Source organism: Trachemys scripta, chromosome 2, assembly GCF_013100865.1.
Source record: "Trachemys scripta elegans isolate TJP31775 chromosome 2, CAS_Tse_1.0, whole genome shotgun sequence".
In the NCBI taxonomy this organism is placed as follows: Eukaryota; Metazoa; Chordata; order Testudines; family Emydidae; genus Trachemys; species Trachemys scripta.
Window position 1 is genome coordinate 254,221,733 of NC_048299.1, and position 23,182 is coordinate 254,244,914.

Consider the following 23,182-nt stretch of genomic DNA (forward strand, 5'->3'; position numbering starts at 1 on the left):
GCTTATGAAGGCCTTACACTCAAATTGATGGCTTTTCCATGTTTGCATTTATACATGTATGTAATATGATAACTTTTGAATGCTGCATCCAATCAATTCCAGAATTTCCAGGAATGTACTAGGCATTAATGGCCAGAATCCTATTGATTTGCAGGGAAATCAGAGGGAAAGTGGAGGACAAGTGGAGCCCCCACTACATTATTAGCACAACCAAAGCTTCAAGTACCTCTGCAATTTTCTATGGATCAAACAACATGTTTATGGCACCAATTAACTCTTTTCAGCACTACTAGGGTGACCAGATGTCCCGATTGTATAGGGACAATCCCAATTTTGGGGTCTTTTTCTTATATAGGCTCCTATTACCCCCCACCCCCATCCTGATTTTTCACACTTGCTGTCTGGTCACCCTAAGCACTACAGAACAATACCCCTGCTTATCCTCCAAGTGGAGTTCAACATGTTGACACCTGACTGATTTAACTCCCCAACAGAAGGAATAATGGAGGGACAGATTTTGGGGCATAAAGTAAAAGGGGGTCATGCACACAGCCCCTGGCCTGGGAAAGACTGGGGTAATCCTGGTATGGGGTCAGTGGCCAAGAGGAGCAAAGAACCCCTAGCATAAGAGAGAAGGTGGCAATTAGAAAATAGGGGACTGACAGAGCCCCTGACATCCGGGGGACAGTGGGAAATGAGGAGGAGGGGGCAATACAGATTCACACAGAAACCCTGCCAAGGGGGAGGATAGGGAACATGGAGGAGGAATGGGGGCACAAAACCCCCAGTGGCAGGGAAATTGGAAGACCCTTTCCATGCTTATTGAATCCTGACATTTCTGCCCTGGGTCCAGGTGAAATAAGGGACACAGAGAACTCCTGTCATGGGGGAGGGTGGGGAGAATGGGGGACCTTGGAATGGGAGAAGGGAGGCCACACAGAGCCCCTGGCCTGGGGAGAAAGGTAGGAATGGGGGAGAAGGGTATGGGGCAAACACAACCCCTGTGAAAGAGGGAAATTGGTGTACCCTGGTATAGAGGAGGGATTGGGGAATATGCAGGGAAAGAGGGAAATAGGGGCAAACACAGAGACCCTCCATGAGGCTAGAATGTGAGAACCTTTGAATGGAGAGATGTGGTAATGACAAGGCACACACAATTCCTGGTGCGGGGATTCAGAAACCTAGAGAATGGAAGTCATGAAAGAAAGTGGGAATGGGAGTGCACGCAGAGCCATTAGCATGTGGGAGTAATGGGGGACCCTGGGTTAGGTAAGTGGGGGGCACACAGAACCACTGGCAGGGAAGAGACTGGGGGACTTGCAGGGAATCCCTGAAATAGAGGGGGGATGAGGGGATGGCATAGGAAGAGCTTGTGGGAGGGATATGGAGAGATGCAAAGACCCCTGGTATGTGCAAAAAGCTCAGCCTTCCCAAGCTACAAAGTGCTTGTCCCCCCTAATTTACACCATTTTATGTTACACTAGGACTCACCTGAGCTAAATGGCTAATGATTTTGTATTAGGGTTTAGTTCCACAGCTTATTGTGAGAACCATAAAAATTGCCATGGTTCGTCATTCAGAATATTTATCCGAGGTCACTGATTTACAGATGAATTTCCTGTTCAATCAAGTTCCTTGTAACACATGTTTTCTAATGGTACTGGAGTGCATACTTCACATTTTAATGTTATCACTGGAGTGGCAACATTACTGCCATTGTACGTGAGCTTTAGTCAGCATTTTTCTCAACACCAACTATTTGTCATGGTTTTTAGCTACTTCCAGCTGAAAGACAGTATGCTGAATAAAATCTCATTTCAGCTGACACGCTATTTATGTTTTACAAAGTAGATGGTGGGAAAAAGTTAACAGTTTTGCCATTTCTAATATACATAGAGCAAAATAAATGTTTTGCAAACAATTCGTGGCCAAGATTTTTTGAAATAAAAGTCTAAAATCCATATTTAGGACCCTAAATAAGTGTCATGATTGGGGGTGAGGGTAGAGCTCCCAGCAGTTCCCAGTCTAACCAGTAACTTATTTGAATGTCTAAATACAGACTTAGGACCATAATTACAAGTTCCTATTTCTGAAAATCCTGGCCACTGTCCTTTTTGATAAATATCTTTGAATTAGTTTTGGACAAAAGCACAGTTGACTACACAGATAACCAAATTTAACTCTGGACTCAGCTGGTATAAATTCGCATTCAATTCTTCAATGAATTCAGTGGACCTATACTGGCTTAGAGCAGCTGAGGTTTTGGCCCAAAGACATAAAGCAAACAGATTTGGTGACATTTTTTACAAATAATAAAATGTACAGTCTCTTGCACTAACAAGGATCTAAAGGCAAATCATAATATCATTGTTGAGCCAAATTCTGCTTTCATTTACACTGGTATAAATCTAGAAATACAACTAGTGTAAAATGCACTTACCAGAGCGCATCAAATTATGCCTTTATATTAGCAATAACTGGCTAAATACATGGCATTGCTAAAATGTATGCATAAATGGGGTAAATAAAATTCTCTCTCTCTATAATAACCCGTGTAGGTATTTATCTGAGTCATAAGGACATGCTGTTAACTGTGGGAAACAGTGAGAACCCAGGGCACTCACATTTGACCAATGAATGACAGATCCCTGGCACGTATGGACTCAGTGGCGTTTACGAATAACTGGGGCATCTCAGGTGGGAGGTTAGTGACAGAGAGACAGCCCTTGCCAACCAGCCCCATCAGCACAGAAGGGTGCTGAATGCAGACCAGAACTAGCAGAGTGATTTTACCTATTTCCTCTCTTCACCAACAGAAACATCTTTTGAGTTGAGTAGTGAGCATTGCTGGCACATGATGGCATATATCACATTGGTAGATGTGCAGGTGATAATCACATCAGCCATACCATCAGGGGCTCGTTCACCTGCACATCTATCAATGTGATATATGCCATCATGTGCCAGCAATGCCCCTCTGCCATGTACATTGGCCAAACCGGACAGTCTCTCCGCAAAAGAATTAATGGACACAAATCTGACATCAGGAATCATAATACTCAAAAACCAGTGGGAGAACACTTTAACCTGTCTGGTCATTCTATGACAGACCTGCGGGTGGCTATCTTAACAACAGAAAAACTTCAAAAACAGACTCCAACGAGAGACTGCTGAGCTGGAATTGATATGCAAACTAGATACAATCAACTCAGGATTGAATAAGGACTGGGAATGGCTGAGCCATTACAAACATTGAATCTATCTCCCCTTGTAAGTATTCTCACACTTCTTATCAAACTGTCTGTACTGGGCTAGCTTGATTATCACTTCAAAAGTTTTTTTTCTCTTACTTAATTGGCCTCTCAGAGTTGGTAAGACAACTCCCACCTGTTCATGCTCTCTGTATGTGTGTATATATATCTCCTCAATATATGTTTCACTCTATATGCATCCGAAGAAGTGGGCTGTAGTCCACGAAAGCTTATGCTCTAATAAATTTGTTAGTCTCTAAGATGCCACAAGTACTCCTGTTCTTTTTGCGGATTCAGACTAACACGGCTGCTACTCTGAAACCTATATACAAATGCGAGAAGTATGGGTAATAAGCAGGAAGAATTGGAAGAGCTAATAAATAAATACAACTATGACATTGTTGGCATCACTGAAACTTGGTGGGATAATACACATGATTGGAATGTTGGTGTGGATGGGTACAGCTTGCTCAGGAAGGATAGACAGGGGGAAAAGGGAGGAGGTGTTGCCTTATATATTAAAAATGTACACACTTGGACTGAGGTGGAAATGGACATAGGAGACGGAAGTGTTGAGAGTCTCTGGGTTAGGCTAAAAGGAGTAAAAAACAAGGGTGATGTCATACTAGGAGTCTACTACAGGCCACCTAACCAGGTGGAAGAGGTGGATGAGGCTTTTTTTAAACAACTAACAAAATCATCCAAAGCCCAAGATTTGGTGGTGATGGGGGACTTCAACTATCCAAATATATGTTGGGAAAATAACATAGCGGGGCACAGACTATCCAACAAATTCTTGGACTGCATTGCAGAAAACTTTTTATTTCAGAAGGTTGAAAAAGCTACTGGGGGGAAGCTGTTCTAGACTTGATTTTAACAAATAGGGAGGAACTCGTTGAGAATTTGAAAGTAGAAGGCAGCTTGGGTGAAAGTGATCATGAAATCATAGAGTTTGAAATTCTAAGGAAAGGTAGAAGGCAGAACCGCAAAATAGAGACAATAGATTTCAGGAAGGCAGATTTTGGTAAGCTCAGAGAGCTGAAAGGTAAGGTCCCATGGGAATCAAGACTGAGGGGAAAAACAACTGAGGAGAGTTGGCAGTTTTTCAAAGGGACACTATTAAGGGCCTAAAAGCAAGCTATTCCGCTGGTTAGGAAAGACCACCTTGGCTTAACCACGAGATCTTGCATGATCTAAAAAATAAAAAGGAGTCATATCAAAAATGGAAACTAGGACAGATTACAAAGGATGAATATAGGCAAACAACACAGGAATGCAGGGCCAAGATTAGAAAGGCAAAGGCACAAAATGAGCTCAAACTAGCTACAGGAATAAAAGGAAACAAGAAGACTTTTTATCAATACATTAGAAGCAAGAGGAAGACCAAAGACAGGATAGGCCCACTGCTCAGTGAAGAGGGAGAAACAGTAACAGGAAACTTGGAAATGGCAGAGATGCTTAATGACTTCTTTGTTTTGGTCTTCACCGAGAAGTCTGAAGGAATGCCTAACATAGTGAATGCTAATGGGAAGGGGGTAGGTTTAGCAGATAAAATAAAAAAAGAACAAGTTAAAAATCACTTAGAAAAATTAGATGCCTGCAAGACACCAGGGCCTGATGAAATGCATCCTAGAATACTCAAGGAACTAATAGAGGAGGTATCTGAGCCTCTAGCTATTATCTTTGGAAAATCATGGGAGACGGGAGAGATTCCAGAAGACTGGAAAAGGGCCAATATAGTGCCCATCTATAAAAAGGGAAATAAAAACAACCCAGGAAACTACAGACCAGTTAGTTTAACTTCTGTGCCAGAGAAGATAATGGAGCATGTAATTAAGGAAATCATCTGCAAACCCTTGGAAGGTGGTAAGGTGATAGGGAATAGCCAGCATGGATTTGTAAAGAACAAATTGTATCAAACCAATCTGATAGCTTTCTTTGATAGGATAACGAGTCTTGTGGATAAGGGAGAAGCTGTGGATTTGGTATACCTAGACTTTAGTAAAGCATTTGATACAGTCTCGCATGATATTCTTATAGATAAACTGCGCAAATACAATTTAGATGGGGCTACTATAAGGTGGATGCATAACTGGCTGGATAACCGTACTCAGAGAGTTGTTATTAATTGTTCCCAATCCTGCTGGAAATGCATAACAAGTGGGGTTCTGCAGGGGTCTGTTTTGGGACCAGCTCTGTTCAATATCTTCATTAACAACTTAGATATTGGCATAGAAAGTACGCTTATTAAGTTTGCGGATGATACCAAACTGGGAGGGACTGCAACTGCTTTGGAGGACAGGGTCATAATTCAAAATGATCTGGACAAATTGGAGAAATGGTCTGAGTTAAACAGGATGAAGTTTAACAAAGACAAATGCAAAGTGCTCCACTTAGGAAGGAAAAATCAGTTTCACACATACAGAATGGGAAGAGACTGTTTAGGAATGAGTACGGCAGAAAGGGATCTAGGGGTTATAGTGGACCACAAGCTAAATATGTGTCAACAGTGTGATGCTGTTGCAAAAAAAGCAAACATGATTCTGGGATGTATTAACAGGTGTGTTGTGAGCAAGACATGAGAAGTCATTCTTCCGCTCTACTCTGCCCTGGTTAGGCCTCAGCTAGAGAATTGTGTCCAGTTCTGGGCACTGCGTTTCAAGAAAGATGTGGAGAAATTGGAGAGGATCCAGAGAAGAGCAACAAGAATGATTAAAGGTCTTGAGAACATGACCTATGAAGGAAGGCTGAAAGAATTGGGTTTGTTTAGTTTGGAAAAGAGAAGACTGAGAGGGGACATGATAGCAGTTTTCAGGTATCTAAAAGGGTGTCATAAGGAGGAGGGAGAAAACTTGTTCACCTTAGCCTCTAAGGATAGAACAAAAGCAATGGGCTTAAACTGCAGCAAGGGAGGTTTAGGTTGGACATTAGGAAAAAGTTCCTAACTGTCAGGGTGGTTAAACACTGGAAGAAATTGCCTAGAGAAGTTGTGGAATCTCCATCTCTGGAGATATTTAAGAGTAGGTTAGATAAATGTCTATCAAGGATGGTCTAGACAGTATTTGGTCCTGCCATGCGGGCAGGGGACTGGACTCGATGACCTCTCGAGGTCCCTTCCAGTCCTAGAATCTATGAATCTATGAATCTATGAATTATTAGAATGTGATCTTTCTGCACATGTGGGAAAAAATGCACAGGACCCTATCTATTCTAATTCATTGGTGCTTACTAGCATTAGAAAATTTCCTCATGTGTATGAGTGAACGAACTAGTTGTAGATATGATAGCCAAAATGTTTCAAATTTGGACCCCTAAATTTAGGTATCAAAATATTTCTAGGGCACCTACATTTATTTATTTAGATTCCCATGACCCCAATCATTAGAGTATTTGAGGAGCTTGATTTTCAAAGATAGTGAATATCCACAACTCCCCAAACCCAAAATACAGTCAAGTCAATGGAGGTTCTGAATATTCAGGATTTCCAAAATCCAAGCCGCTTATTGAGGTGATTAACTCAAGACATCAAGTTTGAACATTTTGGTCACTACGTTTTATGCATTACAGCAAAAGTGTCCTAGGTAAAGTGGTTGGGGTCATAACTTTGTATACATCCCCTACATTTTGTCCATCTTGTCTATTTAGATTGCAAAACATTCAGGGCAGGGAGTGTCTATTACTCTGTATTTGTTCAATGCCCAGCACAATGATCCCCATTCTCAACCAGTTCCTAGGTACTACCACTACTACTTTTACTGCTACTTTTATTATGATTGAAGTAAAAAAGGGCTTTGTGCCTTACAAAAGTGTGTCATAACTTTTCCTTATTAATTAACCCCATTATGCACTCTGATCTGCCATCTTTTTGTTATTAATATACAGATTTAAATCTATTTGTTAAAAAATGTCTAGGAATGCTTGCCGTGACCATCCAGGGGAGGTTAATCACAGTCCAGCTTGATGGAATGTTATAGTGGACTAGCAAAAAGACCATCTATTAGTGACTATTTTTATCATAAAACGACAGTGGTAATGGCTCCAATAGTGTTATATAGACAATAATTATGTTGACCTCCTAATTGCAGGGATTCAACGATGATTTTCTCGGTCTACATGTCGATACTTTCTGCCCCCACATCTGGACCAAATTTTCTGCTGGCATAACTCCATTGATGTCACTAGAGTTACACCAGAACTACACCATCAGAGAATTTGGCTTTCCATTTTTATTGAAGGTGTCCATGGCCAGACAACTTATTTAAATGCATGACAGTGACTTTGCTCATGTAACAGTAATTTTGAGTTTCTGTGAGTTCCATAATAACTCTGCTCTCTCCAGATGAGATGTGTGTGATTCCTGAAAGGTATTTGTCAAAAAACATCAGATGATGTCAATGGGACACCTCAACTCCTACTAGCTCTAGATCTGAAGCATAATTTAATATGCAGATGGCCAGGCAGCAGACTGCTTCAGGAAACACATGACAAACCTATGTGAATTCCTGCCTACGTGTAAAAAGGGCTGTGAATGCGCTCACTTTTTGTCTCTTTTTTGTATGGCTTTCTAATATGCTCCATGAAACAACCTAGGCACCAGGTCCTAGTTTGTTTATGTGTGTATGTATATATTTATTTATGAAACATCAAATTAAAGTTATAGACAATATTAGTGAAAAATAATGACTCCACATAATTTCAGGTTGCCAGAGCTAGTGGTGTTTTATTTTCAGGTCTAATATAAGTGGGTGACATTATTAAGGTTCTACCCACTTTATACCAAATCTAAGTTTTGCTCAATGTGACTCACATTTGAATCTCTGCAAATGCAGAAGTATATAGAGGTTTCTCTTATAGAATTTGGCTTTATTTTTTTCCTAGATGCTGATTTGACCTTTGAGCTTCCTCACAGTATGTGTGAGAGTGAGAGAAAGAGAGAACATCTTAATTATTTTTTTAAATTGTATATATTTATTCATTTACACTATTGTGAAGTACTTCTCTCAATTATCAAATGTAATATCAACAGAGTGGTGAAAAAAACTATTGTTTTGTATTCACTAAAATTTATGTGAATATTTTTTACAGTTTAATTCTGTGTGTGTGTCTGCACTCTGCTCTGTAGATATTTTTAAGTTTGGAGTTTTGTTTAAATCCAGAAACTCAAAGACAAATTCTGTTGAGATATATATATATATATATACACACAGACACAACCCTACTGGTTTTAAAAACTAGGTTTGGCGAATCCAAATCTGAATTTCAAATTTATAAATAGATTCAAATTCCATGCTGTTTTTCACATGATGAGCAGCTCTAATCATCATATGCAATAGGAACCTGAACCTGCTTCCATTGAAGTCAGTGGCAATACTCCAACTGATTTTTATGAGAATATACCCTGGGTGAAATTAGGTGAAAAACTATACAAAATGAATAATCACACTTTATGATGGTAAATGAAGATTTATGGAAGAAGAGGAACTGATGGAGCAGGATAATAACATTAGTGGGTGTGCTTAACCACATCTACCTGCTGGATGTCTTAAGAACAGGCTTAGCCCCTGAGTAAACCCTGACTCACTGCAAATAATAGTTATTTGACTTATCACATCAGTACTGTGCTGGTTCAGGCAAAGTGAGCAAGCAATCTGACTTCAGGCATGACATGCCCATTTTCTTTGTGGTCAGGCCTCTTTTTGGATCTTAACAGCAAGACCTTCATCTAAAATTATTATTTTAATTATCATTATTTATCATTTCTATTGTAGTAATACTAGAGATCCCAGCTGAAATTAGGGCCCCATTGTGCTAGGTGCTGTACAAATGTATATTAACCGAGTGCCTAAAATGAAGAATTTACAGTCTAAATAAACCAAAGAAATAAAAGGTGGGAAAAAAGAAATATTATTAAAAAGCCAAAGGCTATTTTGAATGATATCAAATTTGACCGTAAGATTAGGATGGGAGCAGAATCTAGGATGTCAGACTTGCACATAATTTTCTGTATAGGCAGAACTCAGGAGAGAATACGGCCTATGGCTTCTTCCTAATTCCTGAACATTAAAATAGCTATGTTCTTATAATCAAAGCAATATAGATCTGAAAATGCTCCAAGATGAAAATATTGATTGCTGTAACTTATGTGATGGAAGTATGATGTTGCCAAGAGAAAAAATAAACTCCTGTATTTATTGAGAAGTAAAACTTAGTGAAGATGAGAAATGGGTTTGAAGTACAACCTGAGATCTAAAAGGCCCTTAACTCTGTGTATGTCTCAGATATGTACTTCTCAGTTGGCCTCTATAGGTGTACTGGACCAAATCAAAAGCCTGCATTGTAGCACTCCTTGGCTTTGCTATGTTCAACATGAGGATCTCAATTTTTGTGATTTGGGCCCATTTCCATTCAAGATGATTCACTAGTTACCATGCAAAACCAAAACAACAACATCCCATGCTTGAAATTAGTTAGAGTACTTGGGGCTTTACTGAAAGTGCAGATGCAAAACATATTTTAGACTTAACTTGAGGCCTGTGAGCTCAAATGACCAGTCGTTTTTCAAGTTATATAAAATTGAAATCATTATCTTGAGGAAATAATGGTGCAGGAGCTCTCCCTCTGCAAACCAATATTATTATCATCAATGTGCATATAATAAAAATACACATGTTCAAAACCAAATGGTCACTTGTCCCATCCCATTGAGTGTGTCATTTCCCTTCATATTAAATGTTATTAACAAAGTTCAGTTTTCCCACTGGATTATCTTGTAAAAAATATTTTTACTTATTTTTATGGCACTTCCACCAACATTATATTTTTAATGGATATGTTTAATCTTCTATTTGTTTTTCAAATAATAAAAAAAGCAAATAGGTTTCCACAAAAAACTATGGAAATTTTAAATGTTTTCAAGACCACATTCACATACTTCAAAAGTGGTACCTGAGCAATGAGGCAGAGATCCACTCCAATGTCCATTTAATTGACATGTGCGAGATGATTGGCCTAATAGTGATCGCCTTCCTGTGCAGGTATAATGAACAGTAGACCCAAATGTATACTTCTCTCCAGACAGGATCGCATTAGGAGGAATGCCAGGATGGCCACAGTCAATCACTACAATACATAATTATTGAAGATAAAAAAATATTATAATCACCGATCAAACTTTTTATATTTACCATTAGAATTCCCATATTTTATACATACATCTTGTGAAGAAGCTGGATTCTTTAATGTTAATTTATTAAATATGAATAATATATCAAGAATCAAATTCTGACAGATGCGGTCTCTTGAAGGGTCATATGTACATTATCCAAAATTAATGATAATGTGCTTCTAATATTCCTGCTGAGATGAGCCTTAAGGTACAGGCATTTAGTGTAATTAAATATATATACCCTAGATGTATATATATAAAAATTACACAAGATGCCTGTACCTTAGGGCTGGTCTCCGCAGAACTATATCTATATATATAAACCTTGAGCTTCTATCTCCTAATTTCCTGATATGTGTTTATGGGGACCAGGAATTGAGCCCAAATATTTTGCAATATAAAGACCATATTTTGCCTTTAAGGCTATGGCCTGTCTTAGGGGCAATGCGGAGTCCCAAGGGTAGCTTGTGAAGTAATTATACCTGAGCTAGATACAATTCCTCTGTGAGCTCTCACTGCACCTGGGAATTGAAAAGAATGGACCATCCTTTGACAGCTTCACCTTTTCCACCTCCTCTCCCTACCCTACTTTCTCTGAAGCAATGTCTCTCCCTGGGAGCTAGGGATCAGGGCCTTAGAAAAGCCAATTTACACATAAACAGTTTTCCTTTCAGGCTGAATTAGCTTTTTATTAAGATTGACTCAGAAGCTTTTAACCTTACACCTTTAGGGTGTGTGCTGCGTGGACTGCAGACAGTGGTACCTGAACAATGTTCAACTTCATATACAACACTGGTAGCAAACTCTAATTGCAACAGTGCAGAAAAGAAGATGTAAGCTGATATTGTGTAATTACACTGAAGACAGCAAAGAGAGAATTCCATAATAAGTAATACTGATTACTTTTTTCTTTTACTTGTCTCTGAAACACACTTGTCTCTGAGATGAGCCTATAACAAAATCTTGTAAGAAGCATTTGTAGAAATTGGTCAAAAATAGTATTTTACAAAGTTCTGCATTTTAAATCCTGGTAAAGCCACTGAAATTGTTTCAGAAATCTAATATGTATTAGAAAGTTTTATAAAATAATGGGAAAGTTATCATTGTTAGCCCAACAGGCATCTATTTTATAAGAATAAAATAAAGAGAAAAAAGGCCTTATGCACTACTCTGTAGAACAGTAGACACATGGATTATGTATGTCAAGGAAATGAAGGTTTGCCCTGCAGTGCTGAAAAGAAATAAAACATCAGTTGGAATTTGAAATGGGGAACATTTTCAAGTAAGGTTTAATTGCTCTTATATTTATCTATCAGAGAAAAAAAAAGTTGTTAAGTTTAAGGGTACATATCAGTAACTTGAAAGTAAAAATCCTTACAAGAGCATGTAGTTATTTAAAAGCAACCATTAAAAACCCAGAGAATTCAGGGTGAAGGTTGAACTTTGAAGGAGACCAAACATTTGCACTTATGAAAATGCTCAGTGGTAAGGCATCTAAATCACCGTATTTCTGTCCCCATAACGATTCTAGACTTGCATCTCTCCCTCCTTGTTCTTTTACCCTTACTTTGTGTGATGCGTTAATGTCTGATCAAAGACATTTTTTCTAAGTGCTTCATGAAGACTATGGCTTATAGCTGTAAATATCTTGATAATAGAATAGCCACTGTACTGATTTAATTGCCACTTCCACCCTCCCAACTTCCCGTCATCATCTTCTTCCATAAGGGCTTGAAGATAGGTATTCAGTCTATGGTTGTGGACATATTAGATTTGAAGAAGGCTGCAAGGTTCTTAGCATTGAAATTGTGCATAACAGAGCATTGGTTGAATACATACTGTACATGATTTGATGCTGTGTGAAGATCGTCATTCACTAACCTTAGCTCTTTTTATTATAGCATTATAATTTAATGATCTCAGTCTTGGAGTTTTTCATTTATAGATACACTCAGTCTGTGTTTAATCACATTTGTATAATAGCAGGGCCGGCAGCGGAGTCCCTGGGTTTCTTAGCATAGCTATGGAGACAGAGCTAAGATTATGTCAATGCCTTACCTGTGCATTTTCATGGTTTCATATGTTTGGCTTTCCTTTACATTTAACCTTAACTCTGACATTTTTGCATTTCTAATGGCTGTTTTTGACAACTACACCATTCCAGTAATGTTTTTCTGCTTCAATTACTCATAAGGACCGCAAACTTTAATGCCAGTTTAACAAATGAGAGTTGTAAAATAACTACAAACTATATAAAAGATAAGGAAGACCCCTGGAATGAAGATCATTTATAAAAAAAGATAAAAAACCTGGAAGAATTAAAAACTGAGAACAGTTGAGAGAAAATGGGAAGAGAAAAATCCTGCCTAAAAGATAAATAATAAATGCAGAATTTGTCCACACTCTTCCAGAAATGTTGCCAAAATGCCTGGGTTAACAACTCTTTATCTTGTTTTCTCTCTCAACCTGATGTCTCATACAAGAGAGAAAGCCTAGTCCAAAAACAAGTCTTTGTAAAGGGACCTACAAAAAGGATTGAGGAAAAGAATCTCCCTGTACAACTCAAGGGCTTATTGTTGAAAACCTTGCAGCTCTTATACAGCTTCCATTACAACTTTAGAGGTCCAGTGTCATTATTTATTGCTATGAAAGTTCCATGTAGTCAGTGCATCCATATAGCTGCACACCTACTGGATACACCCCTGCTCCCAAACACCTCTTCTACTGATGCACAGTACTCCCAAGGATTATTCTTCTATGATATGCCAAAGAAGTGGAGTTTTTTTGCGTGACCTCTCCACAGATAACACTTTCATACACCATGTATAACAGACCTGGGATGCCTCTGCTGCCTTTGAGACCTTATATGGTTATCACACATTTAAAAACCCATGTATATAGGATCTCGCTGTCTAATTTCTACCATCATCATCTAACTGAGTGCCCACATAGAGAGACAGAAGAGACAGATATACTGTTTACAGCAAAATCAGTGTAAAACATCATAAAATATATAGCCCTTTTTTTTTTATCTTACAGAAAAATACACATTATCTACTTACTAATACATTCAGGTAGTGGCTTATCCCAGTGACCATTTGGTTGACAAACTAAAACTGAAGATCCAAATAAAAAATGTCCAGGATTGCAGTCATAAAACACCACTGTTCCATAGGTGAAATTTCCATGTTCTATTTTACTTTCTCGTATGGAATTTGCAGGGATTCCAGGATCAGAACAGTTGACCACTAAAAAAAAGTGATAAATTTGAAACTCATTTTTAGATTACACATGTATAATATATTGTTTTATAAATAAATTTGTAATAGCTTTATTACTGAGGTCTGGTTGCACAAAAGGATTTAGGCACCTAAGTCCATTAGGCACCTAAGTCCCAGTATTGGGATCATTATGATGTGCAAATATCCCATCAAACCACGCAAGGAACCTAAATTCACTTGGTGCCTAAGTTTCCAGAGTAAAAGTTTCTTTGGCACCTACACATCCATCTCTGGTCATGTGCAACGCTTCTTCACTCTAGGCATCAGGATGCTAGATTCTCCCATTTAAACCCTAGAGTGATTCACAAACCAGGACAAGACGGGCATTTGGCCTAATAAGTCATATGCAGGGCGTAATCCAGTAGGCATGCACAGAAGCTGTTTAACAGATTGGGTCCCTTTCAAAATCCAGACAAAGGAGGAGAAGAAGGAGGTGGTGCCCACCTTGTAACCCAGTGATTAAAGCAGAGTCATTTTCTCTCTCTCTCGCCCAATGACTGTTCCACTATTGATAAATATTTAATGGTCAATGGACCACAGAGGGGCAGAAAGTGTGAGAATGACCCTGTAGTCTGTGGTTAGGACATCCACTTGGGAGGTGGAAGGCACAGGGTCCAGTCCTCTTGCCACAATCACTCTTTCATTATCTACAGTGGAACAGCTTCAACAGGAGAGATTCAGGGAACCCCACATCAGACTGTCCCATAGCTCAGTGGTTAGAGCACTCTCCTGAAAGGTGGGAGACTGCTCCTCAATTGAACCTGGGATTTCACATCCCGGTAAAAACTCTAATCACTGGGATAAACATGATGAGGAAAGCACCACTTCCTCCTGCTCCTCAGCTTCTTGCTAAAACAGTGCCAGGAGAGGGTTCACAGCTGAGAATCATTAGCAGGGCTAGGTGTCTCCCTGTCTCCTGGAGTTAGGTGCCTGTCTCTACGAGAGGGGCAGGGCTTAGCATACACCCCTCTGGTTGGCATCTCCCATTGGGTAGCTTAGGCAGGAAGATAGATATATAGAGAGCTGTCTATTTATCTATCTCCACCTTTCACTGAAGGGAGCTTTTGTTAATTATGTGAACAACCTGGTTGGTTCTTTGGGGTCCTCAGCTTCGCCAGGTGCCCCAGAGGGAGTGAACCCAACAGGCAATGATCAAGTGATCTCTCTCCTGCCATCCATCTCCACCTTCTGACAAACAGAGGCTAGGGACACCCTTCCTTACCCATCCTGGCTAATATCCATTAACGGACTTAACCTCCATGAATTTATCCAGTTCTCTTTTAAACAGTTATAGTCCTAGCCTTCACAACCTCCTCAGGCAAGGAGTTCCACAAGTTGACTGTGCACTGTGTGAGGAAGAACTTCCTTTTATTTGTTTTAAACCTGCTGCCCATTAATTTCATTTGGTGGCCCCTAGTTCTTGTATTATGGGAACAAGTAAATAACTTTTCCTTATTTACTTTCTCTACATCACTCATGATTTTATATACCTCTGTTATATCCCCTCTTAGTCTCTTCTTTTCTAAGCTGAAAAGTCCTAGCCTCTTTAATCTCTCCTCATATGGGACCCGTTCCAAACCCCTAATCATTTTAGTTGCCCTTCTCTGAACCTTTTCTAATGCCAGTATATCTTTTTTGAGATGAGGAGACCACATCTGTACGCAGTATTCAAGATGTGGGCGTACCATGGATTTATACAAGGGCAATAAGATACTCTCTGTCTTATTTTCTATCCTCTTTTTAATGATTCCTAACATCCTGTTTGCCTTTTTGACCGCCGCTGCACACTGCATAGACGTCTTCAGAGAACTATCCACGATGATTCCAAGATATTTTTCCTGATTCATTGTAGCTAAATTAGCCCCCATCATATTGTATGTATAGTTGGGGTTATTTCTTCCAGTGTGCATTACTTTACATTTATCCACATTAAATTTCATTTGCCATTTTGTTGCCCAATCACTTAGTTTTGTGAAATCTTTTTGAAGTTCTTCACAGTCTGCTTTGGTCTTAACTATCTTGAGCAGTTTAGTATCATCTGCAAACTTTAAAGGACAGGTTACAAACCATAGTTAATAGTTTCGTAACTTCACATTTGAGTTCTTTCAGAATAATACATAACCAAGATAATGTATTGCTATTGGGCTGAAGTTGAAATATACTCTTAGTACACAATGAGAGTTTTCTATTGTGAATTTAAAAAGAATAATAATTTCTTAACTACAAATAAAATATTTAAAAATAAAGTTCTGTAAATAGTTTTTCACTAGGGCTCAAGGCAGAGTACTTAATCTAATTGAAAGGAAAATGTATTAAGTAAGATGAATATAAATACACTATACGATTTAACATTCTGTATCATCCTAGAACCCAAAGTTTATAGGAAATTTCGGGAAGCCCACATGATGCTGACTCAGCTGCAGGATAGCTCTTTGATGCTATTTCTACTTGCATGCAATCAGGATTTCTTGAGAACTACACATTTTCTAAGGGGAGCCAATTTTTGAAATCTTCAAATCATATTTCTGTAACCCTCCAGTTCTTGTGTATCAATATATTAATTTCAAAAGACACTGCTGTAAAAGCTGTGATCAGTAGCAAAAGGGCTGCTCCAAGAAAACTAGTCTATAATCTTCTGTATTTTATTGGGAACAATACTATATTTATATTAATTGAAAATGAAAAAGTAAAACCAAATACAAATAAATCTTAACATTTCAAGGGTATATTGACATGACAGAAGGTGATGTGGCTTTGATTTTATGGTCTGATAAAAACAATTGCTATTCAACCGTATATAACACATTGAGACATCTCCTAATCCCCGAGTTAAGGTTTATAATATCTTTATATTGGGTTTGGAGAATGACTATTTCATTCATATGCATACAGTGCAGCATCAGAGTTATTTTGTTTTAAGATACTGCATCGTTTATTCCCTATCCATAATAAAATCTAAAAGTGAAGGTGTTAATCATTTGCTCTCAATGCAACATTTTAGTGCTTCCAAGAATCTTACTAGGCACAATGATAACTGAAGTTATCTATACAGGCCAAACTATACATTCAAAGCTGGGCTCTTACATCTATATTTGTCCCCTATTTAAAAGGGCCATGCTTTTCAGATATGCTGCATGCCCAATGTCTCCAGTTAAGTGAATGGAAGTCTGTCGTATGAACAGATTACTTTTATTTAGGTGCCTAAATATGGATTTAGGTGCCTAACCTGGGTGTCTTGTATGGGCATATTGGTACAAAGTGTCATTTCATTTGTACAAAGTGTCATTTCATTTGTACAAAGGAAAAGCTTCTAAAATCTGCTACAATGAAATTTGGGTTAAAGAAGTCACTTCTATAAAATCAATAATACAGTGAAAACATATGAAAATAGGCTTTTAAAAGACATTAATAGTGAGTATAAGACCTCAAATTTAGATTTTATTTAAAAAAAGTTTTGATGTTCATAGAAATGTTTTCATGTTTCTATTTTAGTTTTAATTTCAGTGAAGATCTTTTAAATTCCATCCCCTGAATTTTGCTAATGAATGAGAACCTGAAAATAAAAAGTATAGGAACTAAAATGAAACTGCCCAGTTTAGTCTCATAGTTCAATCTGAGTGAAATGCAAACAGCAAACTAACTGTTAGGTGGTGAAAAATAAAATTAGATGTAGAAAATGTGTTCTATTTAAATACTCTAATTTTCTATTTGTAATTCCCATGATGATTTTTAAGCATATATGCTTTGCTTTGACATTGTCCCTTTATTTCTTTTTTCATATTTGTTTTTCATATTCAGCGTAACCTTCAAATCTGTAAATATTTGTAATCATACCTTTACATATCGGTGGTGGATGGCTCCATTGCCTATTAGCCTGACACTGTGCTTTTGTTGGTCCTTGCATGGCATATCCAGTATTACAAGAGAAAGTTACAACATCATTGAAGTTGAAACCATTTCCACTTGTTCTTCCATAAATCGGACTACCGGGATGACCACAGCTAACAGCTAACATCAGGAAAAAACAAGAGTCAGGAGCATGCTGCTGTCACTTTTCATGGTACCATGTAATAGTGATGATTACTTAGTAGAATTCTAAAGGTCAGATCATATGAGGTACTGAGTGACTCCCAAGAGGTATTTAAAGCTGTCAAGTCATTTAATCTTAATGGGAACTGAACAAGGTTAGTATCTTTCAGGAGGTGTTGAGCACTTTGTGGGGATCAGGCCCTTATTTTCTAAACATGATAAAGAGGTTAAACCTAAAACTGTATCTCAAAATTCTCCTTATTTTTTTTTTCTGAATGGCATTTAATCAGTTAGGAACGTATGGTACAAAAGGCTAATAATAAAAGATCTGTCCATGGTGCCTAAGCATTCAGCACAGTGCATTTCTAACGTCAAATGGTCATGATCATTAAATCTAAACATGCAGTCCTATAGAAATACATTAATGAAATTATGAATGTCATTAACAACATAACCGATAGACAAATAAAAGAGAAATCACTATTTTTGTCTACTTCTATTAAGCCATGAATTTACAGTACTGACACTTCTAAAAATCTATTGTAATGTTATGGACAATTGCAGTGTTTAATGGTATGTCTTTCATTGCTACAATCCTCCAGTCAACCTCCTTGCCCTTTTCTGACGTATTGTACTGCACAATTCCACTGTGTTCAACAAAATAGCTTCCATAATTGGTTGTGAAGAAAGAAACTATGTTCACCTTCTTTGCTGTTAGCAAAGACCAGGGAGCAATTTTTTTTTTCAGTTTTGCTGTTGATGTTAACCCAGTGATTTGGAAATTCCTGTTGAACTATGTCTCATTCTTGCTTTAAAGATTATTGACAAATAAACTTGTTCCCTAATGTCCAATACTTATTTCTATCTTGAGCAAAAAGAGTAGTGGCATTAATCCACTGCTGAAGGATTACAAATAGGAACAGAACAATGAGGTGTGTGTTTGTGTGTTTCTGTACTTTATTTATAATTTATTACTATTAACGATAGTAATAAAGTATTATTTTCAGAAACCTCTATCATACGTAAATCAAATGACAAATGAACAATGTAGGTAATGGGATAACAATAGAACTGGTTCCACTGTGATTAGTTGAGATTTTTATGGCCAGGGCTTTCTATTATAAAGTTCTAGCTATATGAAAAAGAGGGCATTGTCAGTAATATTAGTATAATTTCAATAATGTAATATCAATTTAACACTAATTATGAACCACAATTGGCATTTCCACAATTACTTTTTATATACACACTTATGAAAGGGACAAGCAGTCTCAGAAGGGACCATTCTTAATAAATAAATACACAGAATACCAATTTTTTGCAACCTCTCTTTTTCACCATAACCCAGGTTTACTAAAAATAATCCATTTAAAGAAAAAACTTATTTTTTCTCATATGAGGTTAATTTATGTGACATGTTAACCCAGTTAACATACATGAAGACCCTAATTTTCATAACACACTATTGATTAAAAAAGTAATAAAATCTCAGTGAAAATGAAACAAGTTTCTTAATGTGAACATTTTAGTCTTCAATGCTAACAGTATAATTTAAGATCTAACAACTCTTTCTATTGATCAATAGTAAATACACATAACTTTCAGGTGATATCTTCCAAAGCATTTTCAAAAGTGACAAAGGCACTTATGCTCCTTAGTCCCGCACTGATATTCAGTGAGCCGGTCTCTGAGGGGCCAGATTTTCAAGGGTATTTAGGGGCCTCAAGATGCAGATGAACATCAAGAGGAATTTTCAAAAGCTGCTAGGTGCCTAATTCCTATTAATTTAAATAGGAATTACTTGCCTAGGCTCTATAGGAGCCTTATCTTTTAAAAATCTGGCCTTAAATCACATTTGAAAATGGAACTTGGGCACTTGTCCAATAAGCTAATGTAAGCAGTACACATATTGCACAAATAAGATATCTTTTTCCATGCTTACTTACGCACACAGGATGGAAGCTGACCAGACCAATTGTGATCTTGTTGGCATATTCGTACAGAAGAACCAATCAAGCGAAAACCAGGGTTGCATTGGTACACAACTGTGTCTCTGTACCCATAATTCTCTCCAATCACTTGACCATTGACTATGAGATCTGGAACACCACAGTGGCCAGCTGCAATTTTCAAATTACGGTAATAAAACCAAAAATTATGATAATTCAAAATACATATGATAATATTTAAAATATCCATCTTAATGAAAAATAATCTACTTCTTTACATTTAAAATGAATATTTTAACAAGGTTTAACTTCTCAGTTTCTTTAATTGATTTCATTCAAATAATAATTTGTAAGCTGATGAAAACAACCAACCAAATACTTCTTTCATACATACAAAGATCATGCCTAAAAATTAGAAATGCAAATCAAACAAACAAAGAGCTTATGTGGTATTTATACTATGAAATTTTCATTCCAGAATTTCAAGTTGAGGCATCTACCCCTTTCAACAACAACAAAAAAAGGCTAAATTATTCGCTGGAGTAAGACCACTGGCTTCAGTGTATTTGGGTGAATATGCATACTTGATACCTACAAGAAAAGATTGGCGGGTTTTAACTAACATTTTAATTAGAGCCAGTCAAAACTCTGAATTTCTGTTCAACTCAAAATTGTATTAAAAAAACCAAAACAAACAAACAAAAAACAATATTTCCAATGAAATGCAAATTCTGAAAAAAAAATGGCTCAGGTCAATCAAAATGTCAGTTTTGATAAAAATCAAAACTATTCTTCTGATTTTGACTTTTTTGTTATTACTTTATAATTTATAATATAATAAAAGGTTAATAAATTTATAAACAATTTAATTTTGACACAAAAATTGAAACATTTTATTTGTATAAGGTTGAAACATTCCATTTTAACCTTACTAATTTTTTTTTCATTTTCTAAATGGAATTTTGTCTAAATCTACAAGTTCTCAGAGAAAGTTTTGATGTTAACAAAACAGTATTTGCCTGTGGAAAAAAACATTTGATCTGAAAATGTTCACCATCTCTACATTTAATTGATTAATACTGGAGATGCAAAATCCCACCTGCCTTTTTTCTCTCATCTATTTTTCTCTCTCCTCTTTCTTTTCTTTCATTGGTTCACTGTTTTGTTTTAGCCTGAGTTTTCTTACGTTTAGACATCTGGCTGGCAATAATTAAAAATAGCTGAGAGAGAATCTTTAGATAATTTAGCTGCCAAACTTACTAAGTGTTTACTAAGCATATGTGAAGTGTGATTTTTCAAAGGCTCATAGCTTGACCAAATTTGGGTAAATTTTCATGGGAATAGAAAAGGCACGTCCCTGAAACCACCATAAACTCCTTTAACATGAACACAACAATGTGTTTTACCTCATTTTCCTCTTGGAAATGTCTGGCTTTGCTAAAACTTTCCAAAAAGAAATCAGACCCCTGCTATGGAAATTTCAGCCTGAATGAATCCAGTTTTACAAAGTTATACGTACCTGAAAATGGAGTCTTATAATGGAAACCACTGTGGGACTTTAATCATAGGCATTGCTGCCAGTGCCACTTATAATACAGTACAGAGACTTATTACCAAACTGAGATACACTATAATTTCTTCCCTTAAGTACACCATGTGAGCTTTAGAAATATTCTCTCTTTCCCTAAACACAGTTGAAGGAATTACAAATGCATCCACATGTACAATAAATATGAGCAAGTTCCAGTTATCTTTGCTCTTTAATTAAATGCTGTGTACTAAAATATGAGTTGGTCAGCAAATGCCCTGTTACCGACATAAAATAAACCTCACATTATGTTAGTGACTCCCTCCCTGACCATGCAGCCATAAGATAGCAACAATCCTGAATTTGTATCATATAAGGTGCAAATACATGGCCCCCTATGGAAAGGATGACAGTGAGAATAAACTATATGTGCCAGGTATTAGCCAGGTTGCTTAAAACACTACTGGAAGGTGCTCAGATGGTATGGTGATGAGGAACTGAATATGGAATTGATTAGAACAAGTATTCAGATAGTAAAGATGCGTCTCAGAGGCTGTACCACCTGTATAATGCAGTACAAAACTCACTAAAAGGAAAGATAAGGTCAGGCAAGAGGTATAGACAGTGCATTAGCCAGTGCAGTATTGCCAACTCCAAATATTCAAAAATAATGAGTCAGGCCCCACAAAATCACAAGGTTGCTTAAAAATCATGAGGATTTTTAAAATGTTACATTTTGGATTCTATTTATTTGCTGTGTGGTTTCTGAGCCTTTAGGGTGCATTCAAGTCACATTTTCAGAATTTTCTCTCCTTTTCATTCTTTTAAAAAAATAGAAGCTGAAATTCTCTTGTAATCAGTTGCCTCCAGCAGCTGGTGCTTTAAGAAAGACACCACATACTGTGAGACTCACCATAATATCATCAAAATTCACAACACTGCTAGTGAATGAATTCATGCATACCACCGATCCAGTAGCACAAAACCCTTCCTAGGCAAGGAGCAGAGGCCCACATCTGCTATTGTTCCCCTCATGAGCCTTGTCTGTTACATGCTCCCCTTGCTGTACTAGGGCCAGGAACAACTGCATTCCTTGTCATATGTTCCTGAAAAAACACCCCTGATATCAAGGTCTGCTTCAGGGTCCCTGTTGAGTTCCCAGAAAAATAGTCTTATGTTCTAGTTTTCGTAGGTTTTGTAGACTTGGCCCCAGAAGGTCCAACCCACCAGGCCTTCATGTTACCAGGGGTAGGAGAGATATTGAACTGGGAAGATTCCCTCCCCATCAATGGGAGTTCACATCAAACAGGTTGCAGGGGACCAGACTTTATACCACCTGTAAGCTACTTTTGGTTGCCTCAACATTTTATGCTCTAGCTGCAGTAAATTTCATTTTACCGTCTATCAATAAAATGCTTTTCTAAGGCATGTGGGGTAACTACAGTCTGGCCACGCCGAGGGGGAGTAAATCATGTAGAAGTGAATGAAAGGAAAAATAACAGCAAACAAACAAACACAAAACAACAACAAAAATGTGAAGAGATTAAAAGAATGGGAAACTACCCTCCCCACAGAGAAAACAGAGCTGTTAACCAATATTTAATATTAAACTTCAAAATAATTACTACTAAAATGGGTATTAGTAACAAATAGTACACTCTTCTCTGAGCATCCCCATTCTCTTAGCTTACTGAAGTTTTAACGTGTGTCCCACTTCTGAATGGTTTAACCCTCTTCAAGAAGATGAAATAAGGAGCCTGCCCCCACAAAGAGCAGCATGGGGAGGACAGAAACAGAACAAAAGAATTCAACACAAGGAAGACATGGCTCTATCTCCCTGACAAAACAGTACTGAAGCAATTAAATAAACCACTCTAGGATCTGGGTGCAATCTCTGGAACTGTGCATAAATGTCACAGGAAACTTGCATGCCTGTAACAGAGAAAATTCATTTTAAATCTATCCCAGTCTAACAGTGG

General features: G+C 37.5%; 1 protein-coding gene across 1 annotated transcript in view; it reads right to left on the minus strand.

The window, feature by feature from the left end:
* CSMD3 (CUB and Sushi multiple domains 3) overlaps nucleotides 1–23,182 on the minus strand; it is a 1,107,808-nt gene that overhangs the window by 74,789 nt on the left and 1,009,837 nt on the right. The window contains exons 45-48 of the mRNA XM_034759587.1: nucleotides 19,673–19,846; nucleotides 17,532–17,705; nucleotides 13,479–13,664; nucleotides 10,197–10,370 (exon numbers count right to left, since the gene is read on the minus strand). Of these exons, the coding sequence (XP_034615478.1) occupies nucleotides 10,197–10,370; nucleotides 13,479–13,664; nucleotides 17,532–17,705; nucleotides 19,673–19,846 (708 nt within the window). The remainder of the gene's footprint in view (nucleotides 1–10,196; nucleotides 10,371–13,478; nucleotides 13,665–17,531; nucleotides 17,706–19,672; nucleotides 19,847–23,182) is intronic.